This window comes from Pongo pygmaeus, chromosome 21, assembly GCF_028885625.2.
Source record: "Pongo pygmaeus isolate AG05252 chromosome 21, NHGRI_mPonPyg2-v2.0_pri, whole genome shotgun sequence".
Taxonomy (NCBI): Eukaryota; Metazoa; Chordata; class Mammalia; order Primates; family Hominidae; genus Pongo; species Pongo pygmaeus.
In genome coordinates, this window is record NC_072394.2 from 12,159,333 (window position 1) to 12,186,981 (window position 27,649).

The 27,649-nt window shown below is 43.7% G+C and overlaps 1 protein-coding gene across 1 annotated transcript in view; it reads left to right on the forward strand.

The window, feature by feature from the left end:
• PCSK2 (proprotein convertase subtilisin/kexin type 2) overlaps nt 1-27,649 on the forward strand; it is a 264,982-nt gene that overhangs the window by 221,647 nt on the left and 15,686 nt on the right. Inside the window, exons 9-11 of the mRNA XM_054468136.2 lie at nt 12,200-12,415; nt 14,824-14,924; nt 23,815-24,042. Of these exons, the coding sequence (XP_054324111.1) occupies nt 12,200-12,415; nt 14,824-14,924; nt 23,815-24,042 (545 nt within the window). The remainder of the gene's footprint in view (nt 1-12,199; nt 12,416-14,823; nt 14,925-23,814; nt 24,043-27,649) is intronic.

Sequence of the window (27,649 nt, forward strand, 5' to 3'; positions counted from 1 at the left end):
CTCTGCTCCAGCTGCCACCTGCCCTCGATGCTTTCAGGAAAATTTTGGTTAAAAATTAGGAGAAACACCCCAAGATGAGCCTCCAAAACCAAGAAATGTGGTTCTCTTGGGAAAGTTCAGAACTTGCAGGGTCAGAGGCCAGTCAGAAGGTTTCTAACAAAACCCTTTTCTTTCTCCTCTGAGGACATCAAAGGGTAGTTGTCTATGTTCACAGTCTTCTTAGGCATCTGATGGAGTAGTTTCTTCTGAGCTGTTGAATTCTTTCAAAGGTCTGAACAGAAATATAAGACTGTATGCACCTGTATTAATTTGTTTTCATGCTGTTGGTAAAGACATACCTAAGGCTGGGCAATTTACAAAAGAAAGAGGTTTATTGGACTTACAGTTCCACATAGCTGGGGAAATCATGGTGGGAGGTGAAAGGCATGTCTTACATGGCAGCAGACAAGAGAAGAGAGCTTCTGTAGGGAAACTCTCCTTTTTAAAACCATCAGATCTCGTGAGACTTATTCACTATCAAGAGAACAGCATGGGGAAGACCTGCCCCCATGATTCAGTTACCTCCCACTGGGTCCTTCCCACAACATGTGGAAATTCAAGATGAGATTTGGGTGGGGACACAGCCAAACCGTATCAGCACCTCTTCTGTTGTGGATTCAATTGTGTCCTCAAATATTCATATGTTGGGGTCCTAATCCCCAATACCTCATAATGTGACCTTATTTGGAAATAGGGTCATTGCAGATATAATTAATTAAGATGAGGTCATACTGGAGTAGGATCGGCCCCTAATCCAATATGATTGGTGTCCTTATTTAAAAGACAAAAAAAAAAGAACAGGAACATCTGGGCACAGATATGCACACAGGGAGAACAGTGTGTGAAGATGAAGGCAGAGGGGCTGGGGATGCATCTACAAGCCCAGGAAAGCCAGAGATGGCCAACAGCCCACTGGGAGCTGGGAGAGGAATGGGATAGATTCCATCTCCAGAACTTCTAGGAATGGAATTGAATCTATTATGTCTCCAGAACTTCTAGAGATGGATTCTATTCCTAGAAGTTCTGGAGATGGAAGTGTCAGCAGCGTTGGCTGACACTTCTGTCTCCAGGACTTCTAGGCAAGAAATTTCTGTTGTTTAAGCCACCCAGTTTGTGGTCCTTTGGTTGTTACCTTGGTCCTTTGGTTGTGGTCCTTTGGTAGCAGCCCTGGCAAACTCATGCACCTTCCAGTCTTAGAATGGATCATCAAAAAAGAGGTTTGGCAGTGTGGGAATGACCTGGTCACTGTTCAAGGTCACCTTGATGTCACCTGGCCCTCTCCTTTACAGCCAAGATGGTCAATAGTTGATCCAATTACGACTTTTTTCTTCTAGTTCAGGAACTTGAGAATCTCCCTCCCTCCCTTCTCTGACGTAGCTTCCGCGAAGGAATGAGCATGCGAAAATGCTCACGATGCAGTCCTAGGAGAGAAACATGTTTCCAAGTTAGGGACAGTGCTGTGCTGAAATGCTCCCAATAACATCACACTGGGAGCTTGAAATTTGACATGGAAATTGACAAACACTAAAAATAAAGCCCTTTTATGCCCCCTTCAGAGAGCTGGTTGTTCAACATTTAACAGCACACTTCTCGTTGGAGGACTCTTCTGACTTCCCTTAAATTATAGCACTTACATACCTGTGTGTTCTCCCTGCAAGTAACAGCCACCCTTGCCTTCATGAGTCTGGAAGTTCCCTTTGGGAAGTGGAAAAACTGGAGGAAAAACACCTGAAACCCCAAGGTTTTATGTTTCCCCAAAATGGCAAGTTTCCCAACCAGAGTTCTAAGTTACCCCAAGACTGTGGAGGACAACTTTTCTAAGTCAAGGAAAGATCTCACACTTTATGGAATTCATCACTTTTACATTAAATACAAGGATCCCAGAAACACAATTATGAGATGGGAAACAGAGTCCTCGAAGTGAACATCATGGTGACAGCAGCTAAATGTCCATTGCTACACTGTTTAGGAAATAGTGAAGATGCTTTATTACAAGGTTATGCCAGTCTGCTGTTGAAATTCAACCCATCTGAAACAGCAACGGGAGCCCGACATTTGAGTGACACAATGCGGTTTACAGAGAATGTCTGCCAACAGGATCGGGTGGCAGGAAAGTGACGTACCTACCCTGTTTCAATGCCTGGTCTCCTTAAGAAGCATTTAGGATGAAATTTTTGATGCACAGACAGCCTGTTTCCTTATTGCATTATTCATTGTGTGACTGGAGAGAAATCGTTACACATCCAAGCCCCAGACCAGGTGACAGCAGGTGCCCAGGGGAACAGTTGGCAGATTCCCCCTTTCCTCAGCAGACATGGATTTTCACTGAGAGGCACTTTTTTGACACCTGAGGCCAAAAGAGAGTCAGGAAGGTAGGATATGTCTGCCCTTTGTCCAGACTGACAGTGCAGATGGTGGCAGTGCTCCACATCCCTGGGTGCCCCTGTCATTTTCCATGGAGTTCTGCACTGCTCCACTGCCTCTCGAAGCAGGATATTTCTCTCTCCTCCATCTGTAGCCTCCCTGGCTGCAGGTGAAAAGGCCCTTTCAAGTGTGATTGTCCTGCAAAGCATGCCGAGCCCACTGAAGCTTAAGAGAAAAATTGTTATGACTGATCTTCAGATGACAGCATGTACTTCTTTTAGAAAGTGGAGTGAGTATGATGAAAAATACATTATTTCACATTTGACTTTTCCCCGAGAAATGGGAATAAATCTCCCCAAGCAGTGGGAATAAATCTTTCCTTGTTTCAAGGTGACATTTTTTGGACAACATTGTAGTATTTTGGAAGTGAGGGTGCATTGTGCATTAGCGAAGGTTTTCTCCCAGTGACTTCCACTGCCTGGTCTACTCTAAGGGAAAATCCACTTCTGAAAGGCAATCTTCACATAAACAAAGGAGTCAGAGAATTACCTGTTATACAAGGCACTTCTTACGTTTGTCTTTCAATTTTATCATCCTGTACATACGTTTTGTTTGACCAACATAGCAATGATTAAAAGGAAGAGAACAAAGAGGAGATGGATAAGAGACTTTTATCGGGGCATGCACTCTTTGCCATAGATCCCACCATTCCCAGTTGTCTGACGGCTGCTTCACACAAACATCACCTACCTGGCTCCTTAGGGATTTGAAGTTTGCACCTCCTACATTTGCTTAGTAAATACTTGAGAGAAGCAGTGAGGAGTGGGCAAGAAGGAAATCCTTTTTTTCTTTTGCTTAGTAGTCTATGTGTTGGGTTTACAGTTACATCATTTTTCACATTGTATATGGGAAGAGGGTGACAGGACAGTCAGAGGCCCCTGAATTACCAGAGCGTTCAATAATTGACTTCTGTCTTAGTTTTAGATCTCCTAGAAGCAGATCCTGAGGCAAGATTTGGGATCAAGTAGTTTATTGGGGAGGTGAAGAGAATACCAGTGATGAATGGGTGGTGTGGCAGGAAAGAGACAGGACCAGTTAAGGGTATGTTATCCTGCCAGTCATCACTATCAGCAACTGGAGCTTAATGCCACTGGGAAACTTCAGAAAACCACACCAAAACTTGAGAACACACCCCAAAGGTATCCCACCCTGTGGGAAAGGAGCTGGAATAAAACCCATTGATGAGGTTTGTTCCCAAAAGCTTGTAAATGCCCCAGTGCTTTCAGCCTGAGGACAGATGCACAGAGCAGCCTTTCAGCCTCTTGGGAGGAAGCCCTTAGACAAAAAGATGCATATGCTGACATTTGGAAACTCCCAGACACAGGGAATTCTAAAGCCCAAGGGATATAGGCTCACACACGACTCCCAAAGTGCAGCTTAAGCAAAACCTAACCTAAGACTTAGAGTCATCACTCTCTGGATAAATAAAACACTGGTAAGGTGATGTGTTTACTGTTCAGGAAAAGGATGTAGCCCTTGCAAAGAGGGAGCTACAAAAACCGGCTATTATGGGACACAGCATCTTACTTTGCTCTGACAACCAGAAGGGGAATTCGGGTGACACTAGAAGGTCTTGAAAGTGACAACTGATGCATGAACTTCTTTCCACAACTTGAGGAAATGCAGCCACCCAGGGCAACCCTGGCACACCTTTTGCTGGCTCTGATGACTACATCCCAACTTCTTCTTAATCACTCTTCAGAGTTGCTGCTGGAGAGAATATTTTGGGAATATTTAAAGACAAGGCTACAAAAATTCTCTAAGGTACAGATGAGACAGCGCATTGATTGTTTACTCCCTAAGGGGCTGCAAAGGGCAAAGCACAGATCTCAGGTCTTCTTCCAGCTGGAATGTATGGACAGGGACCACTTACAAGAAAACCACCATCCAGGAAAGCAGGGGACAGAGAGCTGCCTGGGGAGACAGTGATTAATCAGGCATGGGCGAGGGGAGGCCACAGTGCCGCCTGCTGAAATTTAATCAGAGCCACGGGTCGTACACCATGGCGGCGAGTGCCAGCGCCTCTGGCAGACGATGAATGCCTCCTGCCAAGGAGCTCTCACGAATACTCTGCAAGCCCAGATTTATGCTCTGCAGCCAGATGAAGGTTGCAACTGAGCAGAACTGCTGCAGCATGGAATCTGCAGCTCAGCCTTGGAAATAGCTGGTGCCGTTACCATCCTTCCTTTCATTTCTGGGATAAAGAGAACTACGAGAAAAGTCTGGTGAGTTTCGGGTGATCCTTGTGACCAGCCGTCTCATTTTGCCAGGGACTTTCCTGTTTTTAGCATTGAAAAGTCCTACATCTCAGGAAACCCCTCAATCCTGGGCAAACCAAGAGAGTTTGTCACCCACCCTTTGGCTCTATTAGTAGTGTTGGCCCACCTGGGCCCAGTGAGAAATTCACCTGAGGTTAGAAGTTGACATGAATGTAAACTCAGCAGCACCTCTGACATCAGAACGATTCATCACTACAATGGCTGGATCCTTTGAGAAGTGAGACAGAATAACACAGGATTCTGACCTCCAAGGTGGTTACACGAAAACCAGACAATAACTAAAGACAACCACAGGCGCCATCAAACACTGAATCAAGGTGAGGATTTAAATCAGAGGCCAGGGCAACTGCATCATCCTTAGCTTGGCTTTTCCAGAGAACCTGATACCCTACTCCCGCTGAACTACGACAGAACCCACAGGGACTCTGCAGAGTCTGGAACTGACCAGTAAAAGTTCCAAACTACAAAGGATATCATCTATCATCACTCCCACTCACAACTCATTGATTAAAATGGCTTATAAGACCTCACCCAACCACAAAGAGGCCTGGTCATGGGCTCAGACCATGGACAGTTTGCAATATTTAGCAAGCAGCAGCAATGACTACCACAATGTGCACCGAAACAGTTAGGTAGCGCAAGAGGTAACCAGTTGACCTAGTGAGGACAAATGTGCAAATGTCGAAGATGTTTGTGAATAGTTTGAATAAAATTTGCCAAAGATGTTCATGAATAATTTGAATAAAATTTTTCGTGAACTATGAGTGCAGAAAGGCAATATTCATAAATCAATACATTGTTTCATGTGCAATTTAAAATATGTGTTTATTTTAAAATTCATATTTTAACAACAGATTAAAGTAATATAATGGAAAAGTGTCGGCAAGTCTAAATCCAACACATCAAAGAAAAAGGAAAAACTGAGTAAATATATATGCATATAGATAATAAAAATCTAGCTCAGTTTCTTAATACAGGAAGAGCTCTTACAAACCAATAAAAAGAATACTATGAGGTCAGGCGAGGTGGCTCATGCCTGCAATCCCAGCACTTTGGGAAGCTGAGGTGGGCAGATCACTTGAGGTCAGGAGTCTGGGACCAACCTGGCCGACATGATGAAACTCTGTCGTCTCTACTAAAAAAATAAATAAATAAAAATAAAAATTGTCCGGGCACAGTGCTATGTGCCTGTAATCCCAGCTACTCGGGAGGCTGAGGCAGGAGAATACCTTGAAGCCAGGAGGCAAAGGCTGCAATGAGTCGAAATCACACCATTGCACTCTAGCCTGGGCGACAGAGCTAAACTCTGTCTCAAAAAAAAAAAAAAAAAAAAAAATTCTATGAAAGAAAAAAAAATAGGCAAAGTATATTATCTTTTGGGGCTTGGGGCTTGGCTAAATAATAAAGCAAGAATACAAATGAGCAGGAAAGACACAAAAAGATAAATTCAACTTTAGTGAAAAAATATATAACTCAAAACAATGAGGTACTATTTTTACCCACCAAATCGGCAAAACTATTTTTAAGAAAGGACAATTCTAAATTGTGATGCATATGAGCTGAATATAGAGTTCTCATGCACTGCTGGTAAACATATAAACTGTTAACAAACTTTATCAAGAGCAATAATATGGCAGATGGACCAAGAATCATCATTCATTTTTTTCACCCAAAATTTCCTCTTTTAGAAACACTGCCTAAGAAAATAAACATACAAAGACATATATAAGATTATGTTCATTTTAAACATAAAGTACTTTTTTAAAAACTAGAGACAACATTCCATGTACATTCAAGAAGAGGTGTAAATAAATTGTGGATTGGCTATTTCATAAAACTAATAAAAAATTATGGTGTAGAAGAGTATTTAATCACATAAAAAATGTTAATTATATAAATTGTGAGAAATACATTTTAAGCGGGCCAAGAAAGTTGATCTATTTTTATTATCCCAATTTCACTTTCAAGCTCGTTCTTATACTTTGCATTTATATGTAAAATTGGCAAGACTCCACAAAATATCACCAGTGATTATCTATTCATGTAAGATTATAAAGGATTTTTATTTCCCTCATGTTCTATATTCCAAGTATTCGATAATAAATATTATTTTCATAGTAAAAGATACAATAACTTTTTCCAAGGTATGCTAATGTTGTATTAAGAAATTAAGGTGACTGGAAAATAAAAATTACTATAATTGTTTACAAAAAGATAAGCTCTCCCAGGCTTGCCTCACCAGGGGTCTGCACCCTGCACCCATACCAACCCCAGACCAGCACCTGTTCTGGTCATTAACCCCGGTGCCTACCCATTGGTTAGGGTGGAGAGACTGACTCACTTTTGCCACAAGTTTCTCAAAGTGGGATTTCCACCTCCTCAAACGTAGGCAATGCACTGGGGACACAGCAAGCCACTGCACCAGTCTCTAGCTGGAATGTCACCTTAGCTGACGGTAAGCAATTTGTAACATTCTTTTTATATTATGAGCAAAATAAAAAATTTGCTTGAACGTTTCAGAAATTTTGGGCTTGTGAGAGGCTACTTAAGGCCATGCCCAGCAAGTTCCTACTCACTGCCCTCACTGAGCAGGGTTTCTCAGCCTGGGCGCATGGACATTCTGGGCAAAATACTCTTTTGTCGGTGGTGAGGAGGTTGTCCTTTGCATAGAAGTTTAGTAGTCTCCCTGGCCTTTATCGACTAGATGCTAGTAAAACACACACGGTTGTGACCACCAAAAATGTCTCCATCACTGCATCCTGGAGCAAAAGTCCACACTAGTTGAGAAGCAGGGTGGTTAAGTACACTCCATAGTGCCTAGGTTAAAAGTTTCCATTTGGTAAAAACTTTTGAGAAACACTGTAATCTCACTAAACTCCAAAAGACTGGCAGAATTCAAAGTGGAGTTGTACCACTCATTTAATTTCACCTAAATGCACTTGCCTTTTTTTTTTTTTTTTTTTTTTTCCTGTCACCCAGCCTGGAGTGCAGTGGTGTGACTATAGCTCACTGCAGACTCCAGCTCCTCAAACTCCTGGCTCCTCCCGAGTAGCTAAGACTACAGGTGTGCCCCACCACGCCAAGCTAATTTTTTATTTTGTACAATTGGGGGTGAGTGGGCCTCTCGCTACTTTGCCCAGGCTGGTCTCAAACTCTTGGCCTCAAGTGCTCCTCCCACCTCAAGCCTTCACTTCCCAGAGCACTGGAATTACATGCATGAGCCACCAGGCTGGCCTACTTGCCTCAGGCAGCTGACAGCTGTTCCTCTCACTGAGCATGAGCTGCAGGATTAGGGTGCAGACCCCGCCCCCCAGCAGACAGCCCCACCCACAGTGCTGGCTCTTGGGTCATGGCCTCCCTTTGTCCTCCAGCTCCAGGGTCACCCTCTAATCCATGGATGACTTCCCATTTCCCTTTTGGGTTTTAGGCTTTCCTTTAACACCTATTCCCTGGATAAAATTCCCTCTGTTGACCTGCCAAGTGTGGCAATATTTGCCGGGCTGAATCTCAATTGATATATTGTATATTTATTGGGATAATGTTACATATATATAAATACATATATGTATATTTGAGACTGAGTTTTACTCTTGTTGCCCAGGCTGGAGTGCAATGGCGCGATCTCAGCTCACCACAACCTCCGCCTCCCGGGTTCAAGCAATTCTGACTCAGCCTCCCAAGTAGCTGGGATTACAGGCATGCGCCACCACGCTCAGCTAATTTTGTATTTTTAATAGAGACGAGGTTTCTCCATGTTGGTCAGGCTGGTCTCGGACTCCCGACCTCAGGGGATCCACCTGCCTTGGCCTCCCAAAATGCTGGGATTACAGGCATGAGCCACTGCACCTGGCACGTTTATATATTAACATAAGGAAAATTGACATCTCTGTGATCCTGTCTTTCTATTCAAGAATATGGCCAATATCTTTCCATGGGATCAAATCTTCATCTTCGTCCCTCCTTCCATAGAGTTCAGAGAGTTTCAAAGCGTTATTTAGCACTTCCTTGGCTTTTTTTTTTTTTTTAAGTTTGTTGAATTTCTTCCTAAGTATTTTATCCTTTGTGTGGCCAGTGTAAATGGGGCTGCCTGTAGGGTGGCTGTGGGGACTGAATAGGATAATATGTAAAGTACTTAACAAGTCCCTGGCATGCAGTAAGTGCTATAGAAATGCTTGCTGTGATAGTCAATCTTTGTTTTCTGCACTTCTTCCTCTAAAGGGTTATGGTTTAGATGTGAGCCATAGTTGTTCTGTCTCAATTTCTGCCTAGCTCCTGTTCAGGTGAAGCTAAGAGGCAGAAATGGATCAAGCCTTAAGCAGACGCCCAAGATCAAGGCACTGGCAGGTTCAGTGTCTTGCGAAGGCTCACTCTCTGCTTCCAAGATGGTGCCTTGTTGCTGTATCTCGTAGAGGGGACAAACGCTGGGTCTTCCCATGGTGGAAGGGTGAAAAGGGGCCTAGCTATTTCCCCGGAGCCCTTTTATAAGGGCAGTAATCCCATTCATGAGAACCAAACTCTTATGACTTAACTACCTCCTAAAGGTCCCACCTCTTAAGACTATCATGTTGTGTCTTAGGTTCTAATATATGAATTTGGTGGGGACATATAAGTTCAAACCAAAGTAGGGTGGCATGCCAGCAACAGCCCCATCCCATAACCAGCTCTCAGTCCTCTTATGGAGGTCCCTTCCCCACTCATTTCTTCCCCCAGAACTAGAGTTTTTTCCTCACTGGCTCATCTTCCCCAGAAGCCAGGGACTATTTGGCACTAAAACCCAATCACTAGTAGCAAGGACACAATTATTATTGCTTCATGTGTCCTATCTAGCTTAAGAAAACAAAGTTTAGTATTCCTAGAAAACAAAGCATTCTTGTGGGCAAGTCTGATGGTTTAAAACAAAATTAACATTTGCTGTTTACTGTTCACTGTTCAGAAACAGGCTGACCGTTGCTCTCTGTTTAACAGTGAGCTGGATGCATAACAAACTGCCCCAAAACTCAGTAGCTTAAAATAACAATCATTTAATTTTGCTCTTGGGTCTACAGGTCAGCTGCATTGTTCTGCTGATCTGGACCAGGCTAGGCTAATCTCAGGAGAGTGAGCTAGAGACTGGCGGATCGAGGATGACTTCCCTCCTGTGTCTGGCAGCTGGCAGCAGGGGCAGTGAATTTGACTGGAATATTTGTCTCTTATCAATCAGGAGGCTAACCTAGGCTTATCTTCACGGTGCAATGGAGTTCTGGGAGAGATCAGAGAACATAGGGGTTCTTGGGACTGATGCTTGGAACTGATACAGAATCACTTTCCCCCACATTCTATTTGCCAAAGCAAAATATAAAGCCAGCTTGGATTCTAGGGGTAGGAAATAGACCCCTCCTCTTGATGGATGGGGCTGCAAAGGCGTAGTGCACAGGGCATAAATACAGGGAATCATGAATAATTAGGGTCACAATCAATCTACCACACTCCCCACACCAAGAAGAGAATGTTTAGCATCGATTTCTTTCATTTTAGCAAACGTTGCTTCATCTCACTAGCAGTCTACATATGGACTGATTCAGGAGAAAGTGCTGCAGATGGTCAACCTCACTCACCCATTTATTGTGAAACATATCAGTGGTACTTTGCTTTTTTTTTTTTTTGAGACGGGGTCTTGCTCTGTCACCCGGGCTGGAGTGCAGTGGCACAATCTCGGCTCACCGCACCTCTCGAATAGCTGGGATTACAGACGTGCATCACCACGCCCAGTTAATTTTTGTATTTTTAGTAGAGACAGGGTTTCACCATGTTGGCCACGCTGGTCTCGAACTCCCGACCCCAGGTGATTCACCCACCTCAGCCTCCCAAAGTGCTGGGATTACAGGCATGAACCACTGCGCCCAGCCGCACTTTTGCTATTTCTTGATACCGAGCCCAAATCTGAGTCTGTTTGAGAGTGTGATCCTCCACACCAACTGTACGGATGATCTATTTCCCTCGCTGTCCTGGTTTCTAAAAGCAGTTCCTTGTTTTGGTTGGAGTTTTCCAGCATAGATTTACCAAGATGCTGAGAATAGTTCCCAGCTAGTGGTTGAATAAATATTTGTTCACTTGTCGATTCAATCAATCACAGGCTAATTAATTCCCAGTGCTGTTAGAAGCAATTGAAAATGTCACGTCTGATTGTCAAGGGACAGAGAGCGCTTGGAGGTAATCCAGTCGTCTCTCTTCCTTCTGGCTTCTCCACCCTTAAACCACTGATTCTGTGTCAGTTTCAAGCGTAAGGACCATGGACACCTGGTGACCACACAGGGAGAGACTTTCCCTGACAATCTCTTCTGTCTTCTCCCTCTAGAGGGTAACCAAGCCACCCTGGGCCAGGCTGTGGAGTGGCTGGAGGTTGCACCTGCCCCTTGCCTCCTGCACTGCATGGCTGCACTCCTATCCACCCTCCCAGCCTACAGGTGAACACTAAACAGCCCCAAGCCCCATTGCCTTGGGGTAAGAAAGTGGGAAGCAAGAAACTAATGGTCCAATCCTGGGTTGTTTAGGTAGAGAGGAAAATACTCAGAAGACAAGGAAAAGGATTTTTAAGAACCTCTAAGAACATGGTTTGAGGAGAAGAGCCATGCTAACTGTAGGGATTCATGCAAAGTTTGCCATTTAAACTAATCAGCATGTGGCAATAACTACCGTGCATACTACTGTGTGTTTAAGGTTTTATTCACTGTGTGTTTTACTTGATCATATTAGACTTTCCTCCTACATTTGGAGTTCCCTTGCGCAAGTAAAATGTCATATATTATGTGTTTAAAAGGATTCTAGTATCCAATTGAATAAAAAAGAAAAAATACATACATATGCACACACACATAAGATTTTTATGTATTATGGAGTAAATGTATGCTTTATATTTATAATGTTTACATATAATATTTATATTTATATATTGATATATAGCTATTTAAAATAAAAGGTATATATCTTCTATACATGTTTTGTATAGCTTATGTAGCTAAGAAAAATTATATGTCCATATAGTTGCATTTTCACTGAAAAATGTCTGATACATAAGGAGATGTAAGAATGAGATAATAATTACCTCTAGAGAGTTTTTTTTTTTTTATTTTCCATTCCATACAGTTAGACTTTTCATGGTGAACATGTACCACCTTTATAGCTTTTTTAAAAAGCAGTTTATTTGTAAATTTTAAGATAATTCTTCCCACTTTTCCTACCTCATTATACCCAGCTTAAATTGTAAATTCAGTTGACTTTTTTAGATTGAATTCTTCCTGGGAAAAAAAAGTTTCCCACGATGCCCTGCCAGAAGGATATGGTGTCCAACCCAGTTTAAAAAGTGTGCCCAGTCTTTAGGTTCAACTGCTGAAGAAGCCCAACCCCTGGGCTGGAGACCTCCCCTGCCCCCTCGCAGCCCAGGCTGTGGGTAGCAGCAGCGTCTCCCCTGCTCTCCCCAGGGCCGCGGCGGCAAAGGCAGCATCTACGTGTGGGCCTCTGGGGACGGCGGCAGCTATGACGACTGCAACTGCGACGGCTACGCCTCCAGCATGTGGACCATCTCCATCAACTCAGCCATCAACGATGGCAGGACCGCCCTGTATGACGAGAGCTGCTCTTCCACCTTGGCTTCCACCTTCAGCAACGGGAGGAAAAGGAACCCTGAGGCCGGTGTGGTGAGCGCATCCCCTTCTGTCCTTGTTTCCTTAGGGCCACTGCACGTCTGTGTCAGGGTGGGATGCTGGGTCACTGGCTTGCTCCCCTCCTGTCCCCTCCCTCAGAGCCTTAGTTCAGGCTCTGAGGGAAAGACCCCTTTTCTCTATGCCCAGGCCTGCTTTCTAACAAAGCACAGGCCTCCCATCTGCAAGCTAGTAGCATGCTCCATGAGGACTCCTTTCTGGATCGTTTTCCATAGATTTTCTTGTTTATTGTTTCTGGCTTACAAGTAATGATGAAGTCTGGTTTACCAATCAGTTGCCCCATTCCATCACTTACAAGAATAACTAACTCATTGTAAGAACCAAGGCATCACACTGTAACCCTGTCTGACACAAGAACCCATCTATTTATTTATAGTAATTTAAAAAGCAACATTCACGGATGGACTTTTCTGGATCCATTAACCTCCTAAAATTGCACACACATCTGTTATTTTCTCAGGGATAGAGTTGTGATTTTCATCATATTTTAAAATGAAGCCATGATTTTTAGAACAAAAAGATTAATAATCATAGATTTATTGTTTGTTGCTCTTTTCTGAGCAAAGAAAAAAAAAATCTTCCTTTCTTGACAATTAGGTATAATGGTGAATTTTCCAAGCCCCTGGGAAATACATCATCTGTAAAGCATAATAAGCCTTTTTGGATCTTTTCCTCTCTGGAGATTTTGCTCACAGATCAGCCTTTTCTCACACCTCCAGACCAGGATTTAGTAGGTGGTTCAGTAGTCATGCATGAGTTATATCCTGACTGGCTGCACCCATCTCCACTGAGGCTTCTCGAGAGAGGAGAACAGGAGCTCAGGACAAAATCATTAGTACCATCCAGTGTTTCAATCCCACGCTCCCATGTGGGATCCCAACTTGGCAAGATGTCCATCCCCCTGTGTGAGTCAGGAGAAGCCCTTTACCTGGAAGGGACACAGACCTTAAAAGCCTGTCCTTCCCACGAGCCCTCTTGCATTCCCCCTTGGTCTTGGGGAGGACGAAGAATGTGCCAGCTTGTGCCAGCTTCTCCCAAACAGAAGGGGGCTTTGACCCCTCTTATCCTGTAAGCTGTATGGACAGAAAGGGAGAAGGGCAGAGCAGACAGGGACAGGTGAGGTGACACTTCACTCTCATGCCTGAAAGCTCCACTCCCTACCCCAAAGGCCTCTCAGTGGTGTAACTTCATCCTCAACCCGTATTTATGACTCTTTCTACTTGGGCTGGCTAAAGGCCTTGAGTTTCCTCTGAGTACTATAATTTTGCTCAATAGATGCCTTTAAACCTCCCAGGTAATTTCCTCCTCAAAATAATAAGCTCTCTTGAGGATCCTACAGACAGAGGAAGAATTCCTGTCGTTTATACATGATTTTAATGTACACCCTGGCTCTCACAAACATTGAAAATGAGGTTTTTCACTTTGTGAAAGTCCTTTAAAAATCTGTTTACCAGTCTCCCCTCTAAGTAAGAGTTGTGGAGGTGATACCCACATATTGGGTTGTCTTGACTCAACACGTCTCAGAATCTCTCTGTGGATTTTAGATGTAGAGAAACATGTTTTAATAGCCTGCCCTTCTAGAGAAACTTTAGCTGAGCATGTTGATTCTTTCCTCTTCAGGAATGCCTTCTTTCCCCCATGAAGGAAAAAGAAATGCTGATGAAGTGGCCTTTGGCCTTTCCAAGGGCCAGTCCCGATGCAACAAAACTAGGGTGGGGGTATTGACATCACTTTCCACTTCATAATGTTTCCTTTTAGGTTTCAGGAAATAAATCTCTCTGTAGTCTCTGGAATAGCCACAGATATGCTTCTTTGAACAACTGATTTATCTTGTGGACACTGTAACTATAACTGACTATGTGTCCCCCTTTTACATGGGCTACTAGGAAGCTCAGATAAAACCTAGGGCAAAAGAGAGGCATATGGATGCTAAGTTTGTCCTTAGTTTCATCTTAATCTTCTTGGGAACAAAGCATAGGTTAAATAAAAGGAGTAGGCTGGGGGCAGTGACTTATGCCTGTAATCCCAGCACTTTGGAAGGCCGAGGCAGGTGGATCACCTGAGGTCAGGAGTTCGAGACCAGCTTGGTCAACATGGCGAAACCCTGTCTCTACTAAAATTACAAAAATTAGCCGGGCTTGGTGGCATGTGCCTGTAATCCCAGCTATTCGGGAGGCTGAGGCAGGAGAATCTCTTGAACCTGGGAGGCAGAGGTTGCCATGAGCCGAGGTCATGCCACTGCACTCCAGCCTGGGCAACAGAGCGAGGCTGTCTCAATAAATAAATAAATAAATAAAAGGAGTAGATAATCCCCTGCTCCACATTGTGCGGGGGTTCAAAATAGCGTGATTTATTCACTCATTACTCATTATCTTCCCTTCCAGGCAACCACAGATCTGTACGGCAACTGCACTCTGAGGCATTCTGGGACATCTGCAGCTGCCCCCGAGGCAGCTGGCGTGTTTGCACTGGCTCTGGAGGCTAAGTATGTTCATAGCTCTGGGTCCAGGGCCAGCTCTGCAGGGTGGACTAACACGTGTCTCTCTGCCCACATGCCAGGTGTCCATGGAAGGAAAAGTGGACATGAGAGGCTATGAATAGTCAGGGCCAATGAACTCTGCTGTGCATTTCTAAGTGGCCCAGGTGCCCACCAGCACAAGTGCATGTGCATACACACACACACACACACACACACACACACACCATAAAACCATATTCCTGGGAGCGCACAACACCCAGCAGCATGTATCAGCAGCTTACTCAGATACCCAGTGAGGGCACAGAGATATTTCTTTCTTCATCAGATTTACCCCTCTATCCTCTGTGTATCCCTGGGCTCTTCTACTCCAGTGATATTCACAATCAGCTACTTGAAGACAAATCAAATTGCCAAGCTGGTGTTTCAGAACATGTGGCAAACAAGGTGGTCCCACTCAAGATTTGTTAATTTGTGAAGTGGATTCACTTTTTAACACTGAAGCAAGATAGGCAAAGTCACGCAGTGTAGACCAAGATATGGGCTTTCCTGGGAAACCTTCCAAGCTGAAGGTAAGAGGAGACCATCTCCTATGTCCTCACCATCCTATGGAGAGGCCACATATTGCTACTGCTGGACGCACCTTGGATTTGAGTAGCAGTGGAGGTACCTGCCCACCTGCTACTCTGCATTCTTTTAATGATACCTGAGGCTGGCCTTATGTTCACAGAATGAACACATGGGCTTCAGACACCACACACATAGTGTGAGTGTAAGTGCTGGCTGTGTAGGGAATTGTCAGAGAGTGTAGTTCCCAGCAACTTGTGAGAAGTTGGATTCCGTCTCCTGGGGAAGGAGAGTAGAGTTGCTAGGTAACCAGGCCTCCCAGCATCAATCTCTAGGCAGCCCTGCTTGTCTCTCTCCACATATGCAGTGCATTTTCTGATTGCAAAGGAGGCAGGAGTTGGTTCCTAGAATAGAAAGGGGCTTCAACAGATTACCTAGTTCAACCCTCTACCTTCACAAGAAAAGGCATAATTATCCTCCCTTTACAGATAAGACCCCAAATTGAGAGTGACTCCTCTCTTCGGACAAGTCTAAACTTTGACTCTTCTAACAAAAGTCAGGTAGAAAATTTGTGATGCCAAGACACTGGTCAAAGCTCAACTATTAGGCACAGAGACCTCTGCCCTATCAAGCACAGAAACCAAAATTTACTCACATCCAATGTACATTTCCTGAAGATAAAACTGTTCATCTCAGGGTCTGAGTGGGCCCTGGAGCCTGAGCTGGCCTTGCTCACTGCATCTGCAAGGAGACAATTAGCAGAACCTGCTGCCTGTAGCTGAGCTGCACAGGGAGCAGGAGTGCTCCAAAAGCAAGAAGGGTTTCTGGTCGCCCTTTCAGCCTCAGAGGTCAGGACTTGACTCACAGTCTTCTGAGATTTTTGACAAACAAAATCCTATGCCTATGCCTAGATCCATAGGCATACAAATGGAAGACCTAAATAAATCAAAGTGGAGGAGTGAGGCTGCTGGACTCCTAGAGATTCATGGCTCTGCCTTGATTAGTCACCATTCTTTTAGCACATACGTCCAGATATCCTACAGAAAAGAATGCAGTCACCATTTAGGCATGCTTTGTTTTGAAGCAATGATCATGAATTTCATATTCTCTGCTGGCATAAAGAGGAAAAAAATATAACACCTGGCAGCTTGTGGGTAAGTCCATCATGGGAGCCAGTCTTAAAATTCTTCAAAATACCAACTTTCTGAGGTTGGAAGCAGACCCTGAGATGAGATTTTGGTGCAAGCGATTTATTAAAGAAGGGATCCCAGGAAAGACAGTAAGGGAGTAGGGGAAGCAAGTTAGGGATGGGGAAGAATCCAAGCAAAGTTTCAACTTCAAAATTTCTGGCCTCAGTCTAATCCCAAGTGTAAATTAGGCCTCAGAGTTTGTTCTACCTCCAGGCAAGGAAGCAGGACTGTCATATTTTTATATGAGTCAGTCATCGGCTAAGAGCTACTCTGGAGAAGTAAACTCCAAGGCATCTCTAGCTTTAGGCAAAGCGGCTCCAATAGCCAAAAGTGAAAAACCATTGGTCAGGATGAGATACTCCAAATGAGAGCCCAGAGGGATGAGGAACAGGGCCTCCACAGAGCAGTCCCACAGCTCATCTCTCTCTTATCTTGAGATAAGGTTACAGGAAGTCCTCATGCATAACAACAAATTATCTAAATATATGTCCATCAGGACCTTGAAAGAGAGAGAATAACACTTCCCCCATCATGACTGTAGGGGAGAAAAAGAAAACCATCTCTCTCTCCAAACCAGTTGTCACTTTGTAATTTAATATCATAATGTACTCTTCTGCCTAATGCTTGAAAATGCCTACTTGAGTCATAGGAAATATTGCTCCCATCTCCCAGTATCACCAATATCAGAGAAATTTCAAAGAATTTTAGTGGGGGATGACTGCCACCTTCGAATATTTAGGTTTCTCTCATATGACCTGGTGCTTTCTCTGTGGTCCTAGAGGGTGAGCTAGGCTCGAGGGGTAGATGTCATAAGGAGATCAATTTTGGGCTCAAGAAAATCATCTGGAGTAAAGTTGTCCACATGCTGGACTGGAACAATGTTTCCAAAACTGACCTTCCAGGGGATGGATTTTTAATGTAAACTCTTTAGCAAGTATAGTATATACAAAGAAATTCATTAGGTGTGGCTCCATGACATTTTAACTAGATGAACAGACCCATGTAGCCAGCACCCAAATCAAGAAACAGACTATTTATGTGCCCTGTTGCTCAGCAGAGCAAGAGATTCCTCCATGTTGCTGTATGTAGTTATAGGTCGTTCTTTCTCATTGTTGAATATCACTCCATTGTATAAACGGATATTTGGATTGTTCCCATTTGGGGCTACTATGAGTGATATTGTTAGGAACATTCTTGCACGTGTCTTTTGGTGAACACACAGATGCATTTCTGTTGAGTGTCTACTAGGGAGTCAAAATGTTGAGTCATTAATATACATATGTGCAATTCTAGTAGATACCGCCAAATAGGTTCCTGAAGTGGGTGTACCCATTGACCCTACCTTGAGCAGTATATGAGAATTACAGTTGCTCCACATCCTTGCCAAAATGTGGTAATATTAGTCTTCTACATTTTAGCATTCTTATGGATGTGCAGTGGAGTCACATTGTAGTTTTAATTTGCATTTCCCTCATAGCTAGTGAAACTGAGCACACTGGGTAAAGTTTTTTAAAAAATACATTCCCAAGCCCCACCCGAGCCTCATTGAATACAAATCCCTAGGGATGGGTGGCCCAGGAACCTGACTTTTCAATGCCTGTTCCCGGGAATACTTAAGCTGCCAGCCTGTCACTGATCTGTGGACTAGGGTGTGAGGATGACCAATAAGGCAATAGCTCTGTGAATCTGTGACTCTGGGTGCAGAGTGTGGGAAGCCGGCTTCTGCCTCTGATTAGGTGTGAGTATTCAGTCAAGACTTAATGTTTCTGCATGAAACAGCAAATCCAAATAATAACAGAGACAAGGGTTTATTTTTCTGTCATGTGAAAGAAAATACAGAGATAAGGAAGCTAGGGCTGGTTTAGGGTACCAGGGTACCATTGTGAATCAGGGGATCCAGCTCTTTCTAGCTTTCTGATCCTTTGCTCTGCCACTTCCATGTTCTCTAGATGTGCTGGAACACCAGCCATCATGTTTACATCAGGCTGGAAAAGGAGAAGCACAAACGGCAAAAAAATAAAAAATAAATAAATAAATGAAAGAGAGAGAGAGAAAGAGAGAAAGAGAAAAAGAAAAAGAAAGAAAGAAAAAAAAAGAAAAAAGAAGAAAGAAAGAAAGAGAAAGAAAGAAACCAGCTAAGTCAGCCATGTTGAAGGGGTTTTCCAAGGAGCCCCACCCAGTGGCTTCTGCTTATTTCTCATTGGCTAAAACTGTCACATGACCACCCTCACACTTTAAGGGATGCTGGGAAATGTAGTTTTATAGCTGAATGCATTGCTGTTCTGAATAAAATTGAAGTTTTCTTAATAAGGAAGGAGAAAAGATAGATATGGAGGGAAAGACAACTGCTAATGTCTTCTGACATCTAAGTGGACAATCACTCATCTTCTCTGGATCTCTATAGTCTTATCTACAAAATGTAGCAAGTGAGGTCATCAATAAGGTTCAAATGACTTCCTGGAATATTTTAGCTCTGCTTCTGAAATATTATTTTTTTAGGAAAGTTAATATTTTAATTGGATGTCTGGTGATTTTTAAGGTTGAATATGCCTTAAAGCTGAAAAACGTTCATCTACATACTTTTAAATATTGTAGTCAATACTTAGGAAATAGTAATCTAACTTACTTTAACTTCTGATATATGTGATATATGTTATTATTAATAATAAAGTCTTTTTATTCAGTGTCCAGCACAGTGCTAGGGACTTTACATACATAATTTACATTTACATCCTGCAAAAAACCTATAAGGCCTTATGCCCATTTTAAAGATGTAAAGGCTAGAGCTCAAGTTGTTAAAGTAACTTATCCAAGTTCACACAGTTGGCTTTAAGCTTTAGGATGCCTGTGTTCCACTGGGCTCTCTATGGAACATAGAAAAGGCTCTGCCACTGTCTTGCCTGTGGGGCTCACCACTCATTCTGCCATGGCAATGGGCTGCAGTGAATGAGTTAGCTCTTCCTCAAACATGATGCACAAAATCAGGTTTCACTTTCTTTGAGATGAGATTTTCCCCACCACAACTACACCAGGGAGTCATGAAAACTGAGTTTCCTCTCACTTTCATAGGACGTGAGCAAACAAAGGCTATGGAGAAAATGCCAGCTTGACTCACAAATGCATTATTTTTCTCAGACTGGAAATAATCCAACCTTTGAAATTATTTTTTAATCCTATCAAAATTTAGAGGATAGACTCAGAATTTTAAAAATGAAAGAAAATGAATGGATCTTTTACGACTCCAAACATCTCTTATGGATGAAGAGAACAAGACCCAGAGAAGTGAAACAACTTGCTCCAGGTCACACAGTTTACATTGTTCAGATAAAGATCAGATCCAACAAGTAAAGGGATTAAAATTCTCCTGTTGACTTTTAGAATTTACCAGATGTTAATAGAAGTGATTCCTCCAACCTTAAGACTACAGCATCATCTTTAAAACATTTCCATTTTCAATTTCTCTAAAGATTCATGTGCTGACTTTAAATTACTTTTGCTGCCTTGATCATTAGGAGGAAAATGTTAATTGGGTTCGGGAGAACTTGATGCTGTAAATAGAAGTACTATGCTCTGAAAGAGAATGGTGAGGGAACAGCCTTGCACACGAGAAAAACAATCCATTCTGTTAGAAGTCAGGTTCCTACAAAGGATAAATGCTTGAGGTGATGGATACCCCATTTACCCTGATGTGATTATTATGCATTGCATGCCTGTATCCAAATATCTCATGTACCCCATAAATATATGCACCTACTGTGTACCCACAAAAATTAAAAATTAAACATTAAACAAAAATACAGTCTCCTGGTCAGCCACTTCCTAAGAGATCCTTGCTGACCCCTGGACCCAAGTTTCTCAGATTTCCTGATGATCAGAATCCTGGAGTGCTTGTTAAAAACACAGATACCCTAAGCCCACTGGAGATCCATAGAATCAGAATCTCCAGGGGAGCCCCTGGAAAGCTGTATTTTTCACCAGCACCACCACCCCCACCAGTGCTGTCTTGGAAGTTAGGAAGCTCTCCCCTGAATGAGGTTTGCTGCATATTGAAAATACTAAATGTTTGGAGGAATCCATGGAATCAAAACCTCTGAGCCTGAACATCATTTTTTTAACCATCCCCAGGTGATTCCAATGTGCAGACAAGGCTGAGAACCACTGTCCCAGACTACCAATGTTCTCAAACATCACTGTACAGAAGAATCATTTGGATTAAATGCAAATTCTCAGTCCCACAACCTCCAAGATGCTGATTCAGGAGAGGTGGAAATTCACATATGTCACTAATGGTCCTGACACTGGGGGATTGAGGATCACAGTGAGAACTCCTGACTAGGATAACACGGGGGCTCAGCTGATGGCTCCCTCAGCATCCTGAGCTCCCCCATCATGACAGCCCTCACATTTTCAATACTGAGTTGTCCCTCTGTCCCCCGAGGCTATCAGCTTGTGGGGACAGGAACGTCCATCCAACATGCCCAGAGTTAGCACGATGCCTGAATGTGGTAGACACTCAACAGACATCCATGAAATCACTTCATTGCGCAGTACCTTCTCATATATCTGCATCTTGTTTTCCCAACTATTATATAAAACATTTGAAAACAAGGAAGAACATGTCACATTTCTTGTCCTATAGTCTCCAAAACCAGTGACCTGTATATTGCAGATACGCCATAAATTTATTTTTTAATTATTTAATAACTATCACCTGTAATTCTTGGACTGCTATGGTACAATTAAAACTTAAAGCAGGTTGATGAAATAAATACCTATTTTACAGAATACTGTAGTCTGTCAATTCCTAAATTGTTCAGAAGGGATACTAGAAGGAACCTGGTTTTAATCCTCAGACATATGCAAATAGCAGGTCAAACAGTGTCACAGACTCAATTACACTGGGGAGTGGACTATGCTCTGATTTATCTCAAAAGTGAAAAGTTTCTTGTTCTGAAACATTATTTCTCTCTCTCTCACTCTCTCTCTCTTTCTAAAATGCACCCCATGAGAATAAATCTGCAGAGAAACATTTAAGGGAGCCCTTCTCCAGGCATCAGAAGTACAGCACATTTTCATGGCAAAGATGAGAAATGAGAAACCTGCTAGCCAGCCCTCTGGTCATTTAGATCCTCATTTGTCAACACTTCTGAGATTAATAAACTCAGAATCCCCTTCCAGAAAAACACTCAGTTTTTAGCCGTAATCAACTTAAGGAACTTTTATACCATTTTCTCTGGTCCTGAGGGACCATATGTCCAAGACATGTTCTGAATCTCCTCAAATAAGCATTGACCTTCCTTGGAACTTGCTTCTTTTTCTTTCTTTTCTTTTTTTTTTATTATACTTTAAGTTCTAGGGTACATGTGCACAATGTGCAGGTTTGTTACATAAGTATACATGTGCCATGTTGGTTTGCTGCACCCATTAACTCATCCTTTACATGAGATATTTCTCCTAATGCTATCCCTCCCCCATCCCCCCACCCCACGACAGTCCCCAGTGTGTGATGTTACCCTCCCTGTGTCCAAGTGTGGAACTTGCTTCTTAATAGAAGAAGGTCTGCATTCAAGAGCACATGGATCATTTGAACTCTTGGTTCTGATTCAGATCTTCCAACCAATGAACTTTGCATATGGTGAAATTTTATCAAATGAGCTATGTTGCTCCTGGTCCTTTGAATTGTTTGACTTCTGAAGAGAACTGTAGTGCAAGGTTTTGCCAACTTTTTGACCAGAACCCTAAGTGAGTAATAAATTTTGCACTGCAGCTCAGCACACACACACACCTACCCTCCAAGTATTTAATGAAAAAATAGCTTCCTGTATTATGTGCAGTGCACACCGCTATTCTTTTCTATTCTGTCCCATTCATTTTTTAAAATAATAACACCAACCATTAAATCACTGGTTGTCAACATTGGCTGTCTGTTGGAATGGTCTGAGAAGTTTTAACAGTTTCCAATGCCTGGGTCTCACTCCCAGAGATTCTGATTTACTTGGTCTGGGATGCGGCCCTAGCCGTGAGATTTTCAATGTCCCTAGGAGAAAAATTTCATGTGCAATCCAGATAGACAACCTGTGCAATAACCTGGCCCAAAAACAAATCATGATTTGCAATTTGAAAAACATAGACAATGGGTAGTAATAGACACTAATTTCCAAAAACAATAACATTTACAAGAAGACTAGTTTATTCACTGAACAAACAATGTGCCAAGGACCATCCTGGACACTAAGGATATAGATATGCTGAATATAATTTCTCTACCCTTGAAGAACTGGTACCCTCCTTTTCAAAAATGGAACACACCCACGTGCCAGTTCCCAGATGAAGGGACAGCAAGACCAGCACTCAGAAGCTCCCTGTATCCCCTTCCAGTCACTGCCCCATGAGACTGACCACTAATATGACCTCCAACAGCATAGATTAGTCATTCTTGTTTTTATATTTTAAACAGATGGAATAATACTTTATGTTCTCTTTTCTGCCTGGCTTCTTTAGGCCAACATGGTATTTTTGAGATTTTTCCATGTTGTTCAGAGTACCTGGAGTTCATTCATTCTCACTGCTGTATAGTACCCCACATTCTGTAGGTTACACCTCAATTAGTTTACTCACTATTTTTTGGATGGCATGTAGGGGTTTCACAGTTTGGGGCTAGGAGCATTCTAGTACACAGGTCTGGTGAATATGTACACATTTGGTCAGCTATATGCCTAGGAAAAGAATTTCCAGGCCGTAGCTTAAGCTTAACTTTAGAAGATACAGCCAAACAGTTTTCCAGTTTGGTTGGAATAACTTGCACACTCATCCACAAAGTACTTGTGTTCCAGTTGCTCCACATCTTCAACACTTAACATGTCAGTCTTTTTCATTTTAGCCATTCGGGTGTGTGTGTTAGAATAGACTTTTGAAATCAATTTATCTAAGTAAGAAAAGCAAGAAGATTTCTTTAATTGACTTATGTAATGGTTCTGAATAGTGCATGGACACCCTCCCTTGAATCTGAGAGTTCACAGAGATTCCAAAATCTTTTGAGAGGTCTGTGTCCTGGGTGATATTTCTCTTAATCATTGTGCCTCTCTCGCTCTCTCACCCTGCCTTTTGCTCTTGCCCTCTTGCTCTCTGCTTCCTGTATCCAGCCTGGGTCTGACCTGGCGGGACATGCAGCATCTGACTGTGCTCACCTCCAAACGGAACCAGCTTCACGACGAGGTCCATCAGTGGCGGCGCAATGGGGTCGGCCTGGAATTTAATCACCTCTTTGGCTATGGGGTCCTTGATGCAGGCGCCATGGTGAAAATGGCTAAAGACTGGAAAACCGTGCCTGAGAGATTCCACTGTGTGGGAGGCTCCGTGCAGGACCCTGAGTAAGTAGGGGTAGTGGTCCATCTGCTGCATGTGGAAAGTGCCCCTGAGATGGCTGCATGGCATTGGCGTAATATCACATTCCCTCTTCATGTTTGGGTCAACTGTATTTTTTGTTTGTTTGTTTTTTTGAGACAAGGCCTCACTTTGTCACCCAGGCTGGAGTGCAGTGGCATGATCACAGCTCACTGCAGCCTTGAACTCCTGGTCTCAATAATCCTCCTGCCTCAGACTTCCAAGTAGCTAGGGCCACAGGCGTGCGCCACCACACCCAGCTAATTTTTTTATTTTTTGTAGAGACAAAGCCTCACTACGTTGTCCAAGCTGGTCTCAAACTCCTGGGTCCAAGTGGTCCTTCTGCCCTGGCCTCCCAAAGTACTGGGATTACAGGTGTGAGCCACAATCCTCGGCCTGGATTTGACTCAGGGACAACCAGCTTCCAAGCAGAGCTGCAGGTTTGCATAAATCCAGGAGGCACCATTTACATAGAACACAGAACCCCTGCTTTTGGTTGTGAGCCTTAACTGTTTCAGTGATGTATGCCATTATTTCTAAGGGCATAAATCAACCACTATAAGCATCACCCAGCTCAATAAGGAGAACATGACTAACATCCCCAAAGGCCCCCCCGTGACTACTGCCATTATCATCCCCACGCCAGCGTAGCCATATTCTTACTTCTAACTCCATAGCTTAATTTGCCTGTTCCATACTTACTAGAATCATACACTATGTCCTGTTTTACAACTAGATTATTTCGCTTGGAGTTATGTTTGTGAGATCCAGTCATGTTTAATGTGTACTTATAGCTTTTTCTCATTGCTGAAGAGTGTTCCTGTGTATGACTATAACACAATTTATTTATTCATTCTACCTGTAGGACAATCTAAGGACTTGATTTTCCTCTGAGTGAGGTGGATTTTGCCACTTGGAGGGATTTGTGTAAGGGGTTCCCTACACAGAAACCACAGCGTTAGTCAACTGCACCCACTTCCCCTCCAACTGCCCCACCTTGGCAAGTGGATTGGTCAGTAAGGATACTTCTTAATTTATCTCTGTCCTCCTTGATGCTTTAGCAAAATGGAGATAGTAATTTTTATTATTATCACTGAGGTATTATTTACATATCATCAAATACACAGAACTTAAGTGTATCATTTGAGTGTTGATAAATGTATACACCCTGGTAACTACCACTGAATCAAGAGATGAGGCATTCCATCAACCCAGGAAGATTCCTCATACCCGCTTCCAGCTTGTCCACACACTCCACAGGCACCCTTTGTTTTTGCTTCTCTCTCTGTAGATTCGTTTCACCAGTTTTCAGACTGGACTGTGTCCAGTTTCTTTTTCTCAGCATGAGGCTTGTGAGATTTGTCCAGGTCACTGTGTATAGTCGTAGCTCATTCATTCTCATTCTATCTTGAGAATACACCTCCATGGCTTATGTCATTTAAATGGTGGTAAAATTCATTCCCTGCCAGGGCTATATTTCTGAGGACCATTGAGCCTGGCCAGAGTCCAACCCCTCTCAGACTTTATCCTCCTCACCACTCTTCATTGGTCCTAGACTTGCTGCATCTCTTCTACTCAGTTACCCAGACCTGAATTCCGATCTTGACTTCACCAACTTAGACACTACTTTTGACATTTCTGACCCTCTGCTTTAGCAATTCTCAACCTTTGTGCCCTGTCTCCCTTTGACAGCATGGTGACGTCTATGGGCCCCATCAGTCTAATGTTTTCCAAATTCATTAGATAAAATGCACTGGATTGCAAAGGAAACCAATTATGTTGAAACCAATTAGAAAACAAATTCATGCTGAAATATATGTCCCCTTGTCAGCACATTAAGTGAAAAGCTCTAGTGGCAAGTCTAATGGCCACAGTAATTTCAGAGCAGCAGTGATGACTAATTGCTGCTGCAAGATCCATGCAGTGGCTGTGGTGGGACATGAAAATCTGCCAGCTCTTTGATGACAAAGTCCGAGGGGGAGCTAATGCCACTCTGCTTTGTGGCCTGCATTCATAATTGAAAGAGAAGAAAAGTTTCTGTTGTAATCTAGTGAAAATTAAGATGTGGGATTTTTTCCATTGAAATTATTAGACCCCCTGAATTCTATCCTAATGGGCCCCAAAATAAGAGATTTTGTTCTCTTTCCTCACCAGTAAAACAGAGCTAATGTCTTTCCTCCACAGGCTGCTGGGAGACTTTAGCAACACACAAGTCTACAGCAGGCACACAGTAGGCACTTAATAAATGTAACATTGCCTCTCCTTCTCATCCATGACTAGATGTGAACACTTCTAGCTTACACCTGCAGAATAAAAAGATAGTAATCTCCTAGAATTTTTGGTGAAATAATTGTCTGATTTTTATGCAAATTCCAAATCACGTATCCTCTCAGCCTAAAATATCCTCCAATGGACAAGCATGTGCCCTGGGATGCCCATCCTCCCATGGGCCAGCAGCCTGCCATAGATGGGCAGCCTACCATAGATGAGCATCCTCCCACGGGCCAGTGTCCTGCCGTAGACGGGCAGCCTACCATAGGTCAGCATCCTCCCACGGGCCAGCATCCTGCTGTAGACGGGCAGCCTACCATAGGTCAGTATCCTCCCACGGGCCAGCATCCTGCTGTAGACGGGCAGCCCACCATAGACCAGCATCCTCCCACGGGCCAGCATCCTGCCATAGACGGGCAGCCTACCATAGGTCAGCATCCTCCCACAGGCCAGTGTCCTGCTGTAGACGGGCAGCCTACCACAGGTGAGCATCCTCCCATGGGCCAGTGTCCTCCTGTAGATGGGCAGCCCACCATAGGTCAGCACCCTCCATGGGCCAGCGTCCTGCTGTAGACAGGCAGCCCACCATAGGTCAGCATCCTCCCACAGACCAGCATCCTGCTGTAGACGGGCAGCCTACCATAGGTCAGCATCCTCCACAGGCCAGTGTCCTCTCGTAGATGGGCAGCCCACCATAGGTCAGCATCCTCCATGGGCCAGCATCCTGCAGTAGATGGGCAGCCCACCATAGGTCAGCATCCTCCCACAGGCCAGCATCCTGCTATAGACGGGCAGCCCACCATAGGCCAGCATCATTCCACGGGCCAGCATCCTTCCGTAGACGGGCAGCCTACAATAGGTCAGCATCCTCCCACAGGCCAGCATCCTGCTGTAGGTGGGCAGCCTACCATAGGTCAGCATCCTCCACTGGCCAGCGTCCTGCTGTAGACAGGCAGCCTACCATAGGTCAGCATCCTCCACGGGCCAGTGTCCTGCTGTAGACAGGCAGCCTACCATAGGTCAGCATCCTCCATGGGCCAGCGTCCTGCTGTAGACAGGCAGCCTACCATAAGTCAGCATCCTCCCACGGGCCAGTGTCCTGCTGTAGACGGGCAGCCTACCATAGGTCAGCATCCTCCACAGGCCAGTGTCCTCTCGTAGATGGGCAGCCCACCATAGGTCAGCATCCTCCACAGGCCAGCATCCTGCTGTAGACGGGAAGCCCATCATAGGTCAGCATCCTCCACAGGCCAGCATCCTGCTGTAGACGGGAAGCCCACCATAGGTCAGCATCCTCCCATGGGCCAGCATCCTCCCATGGAC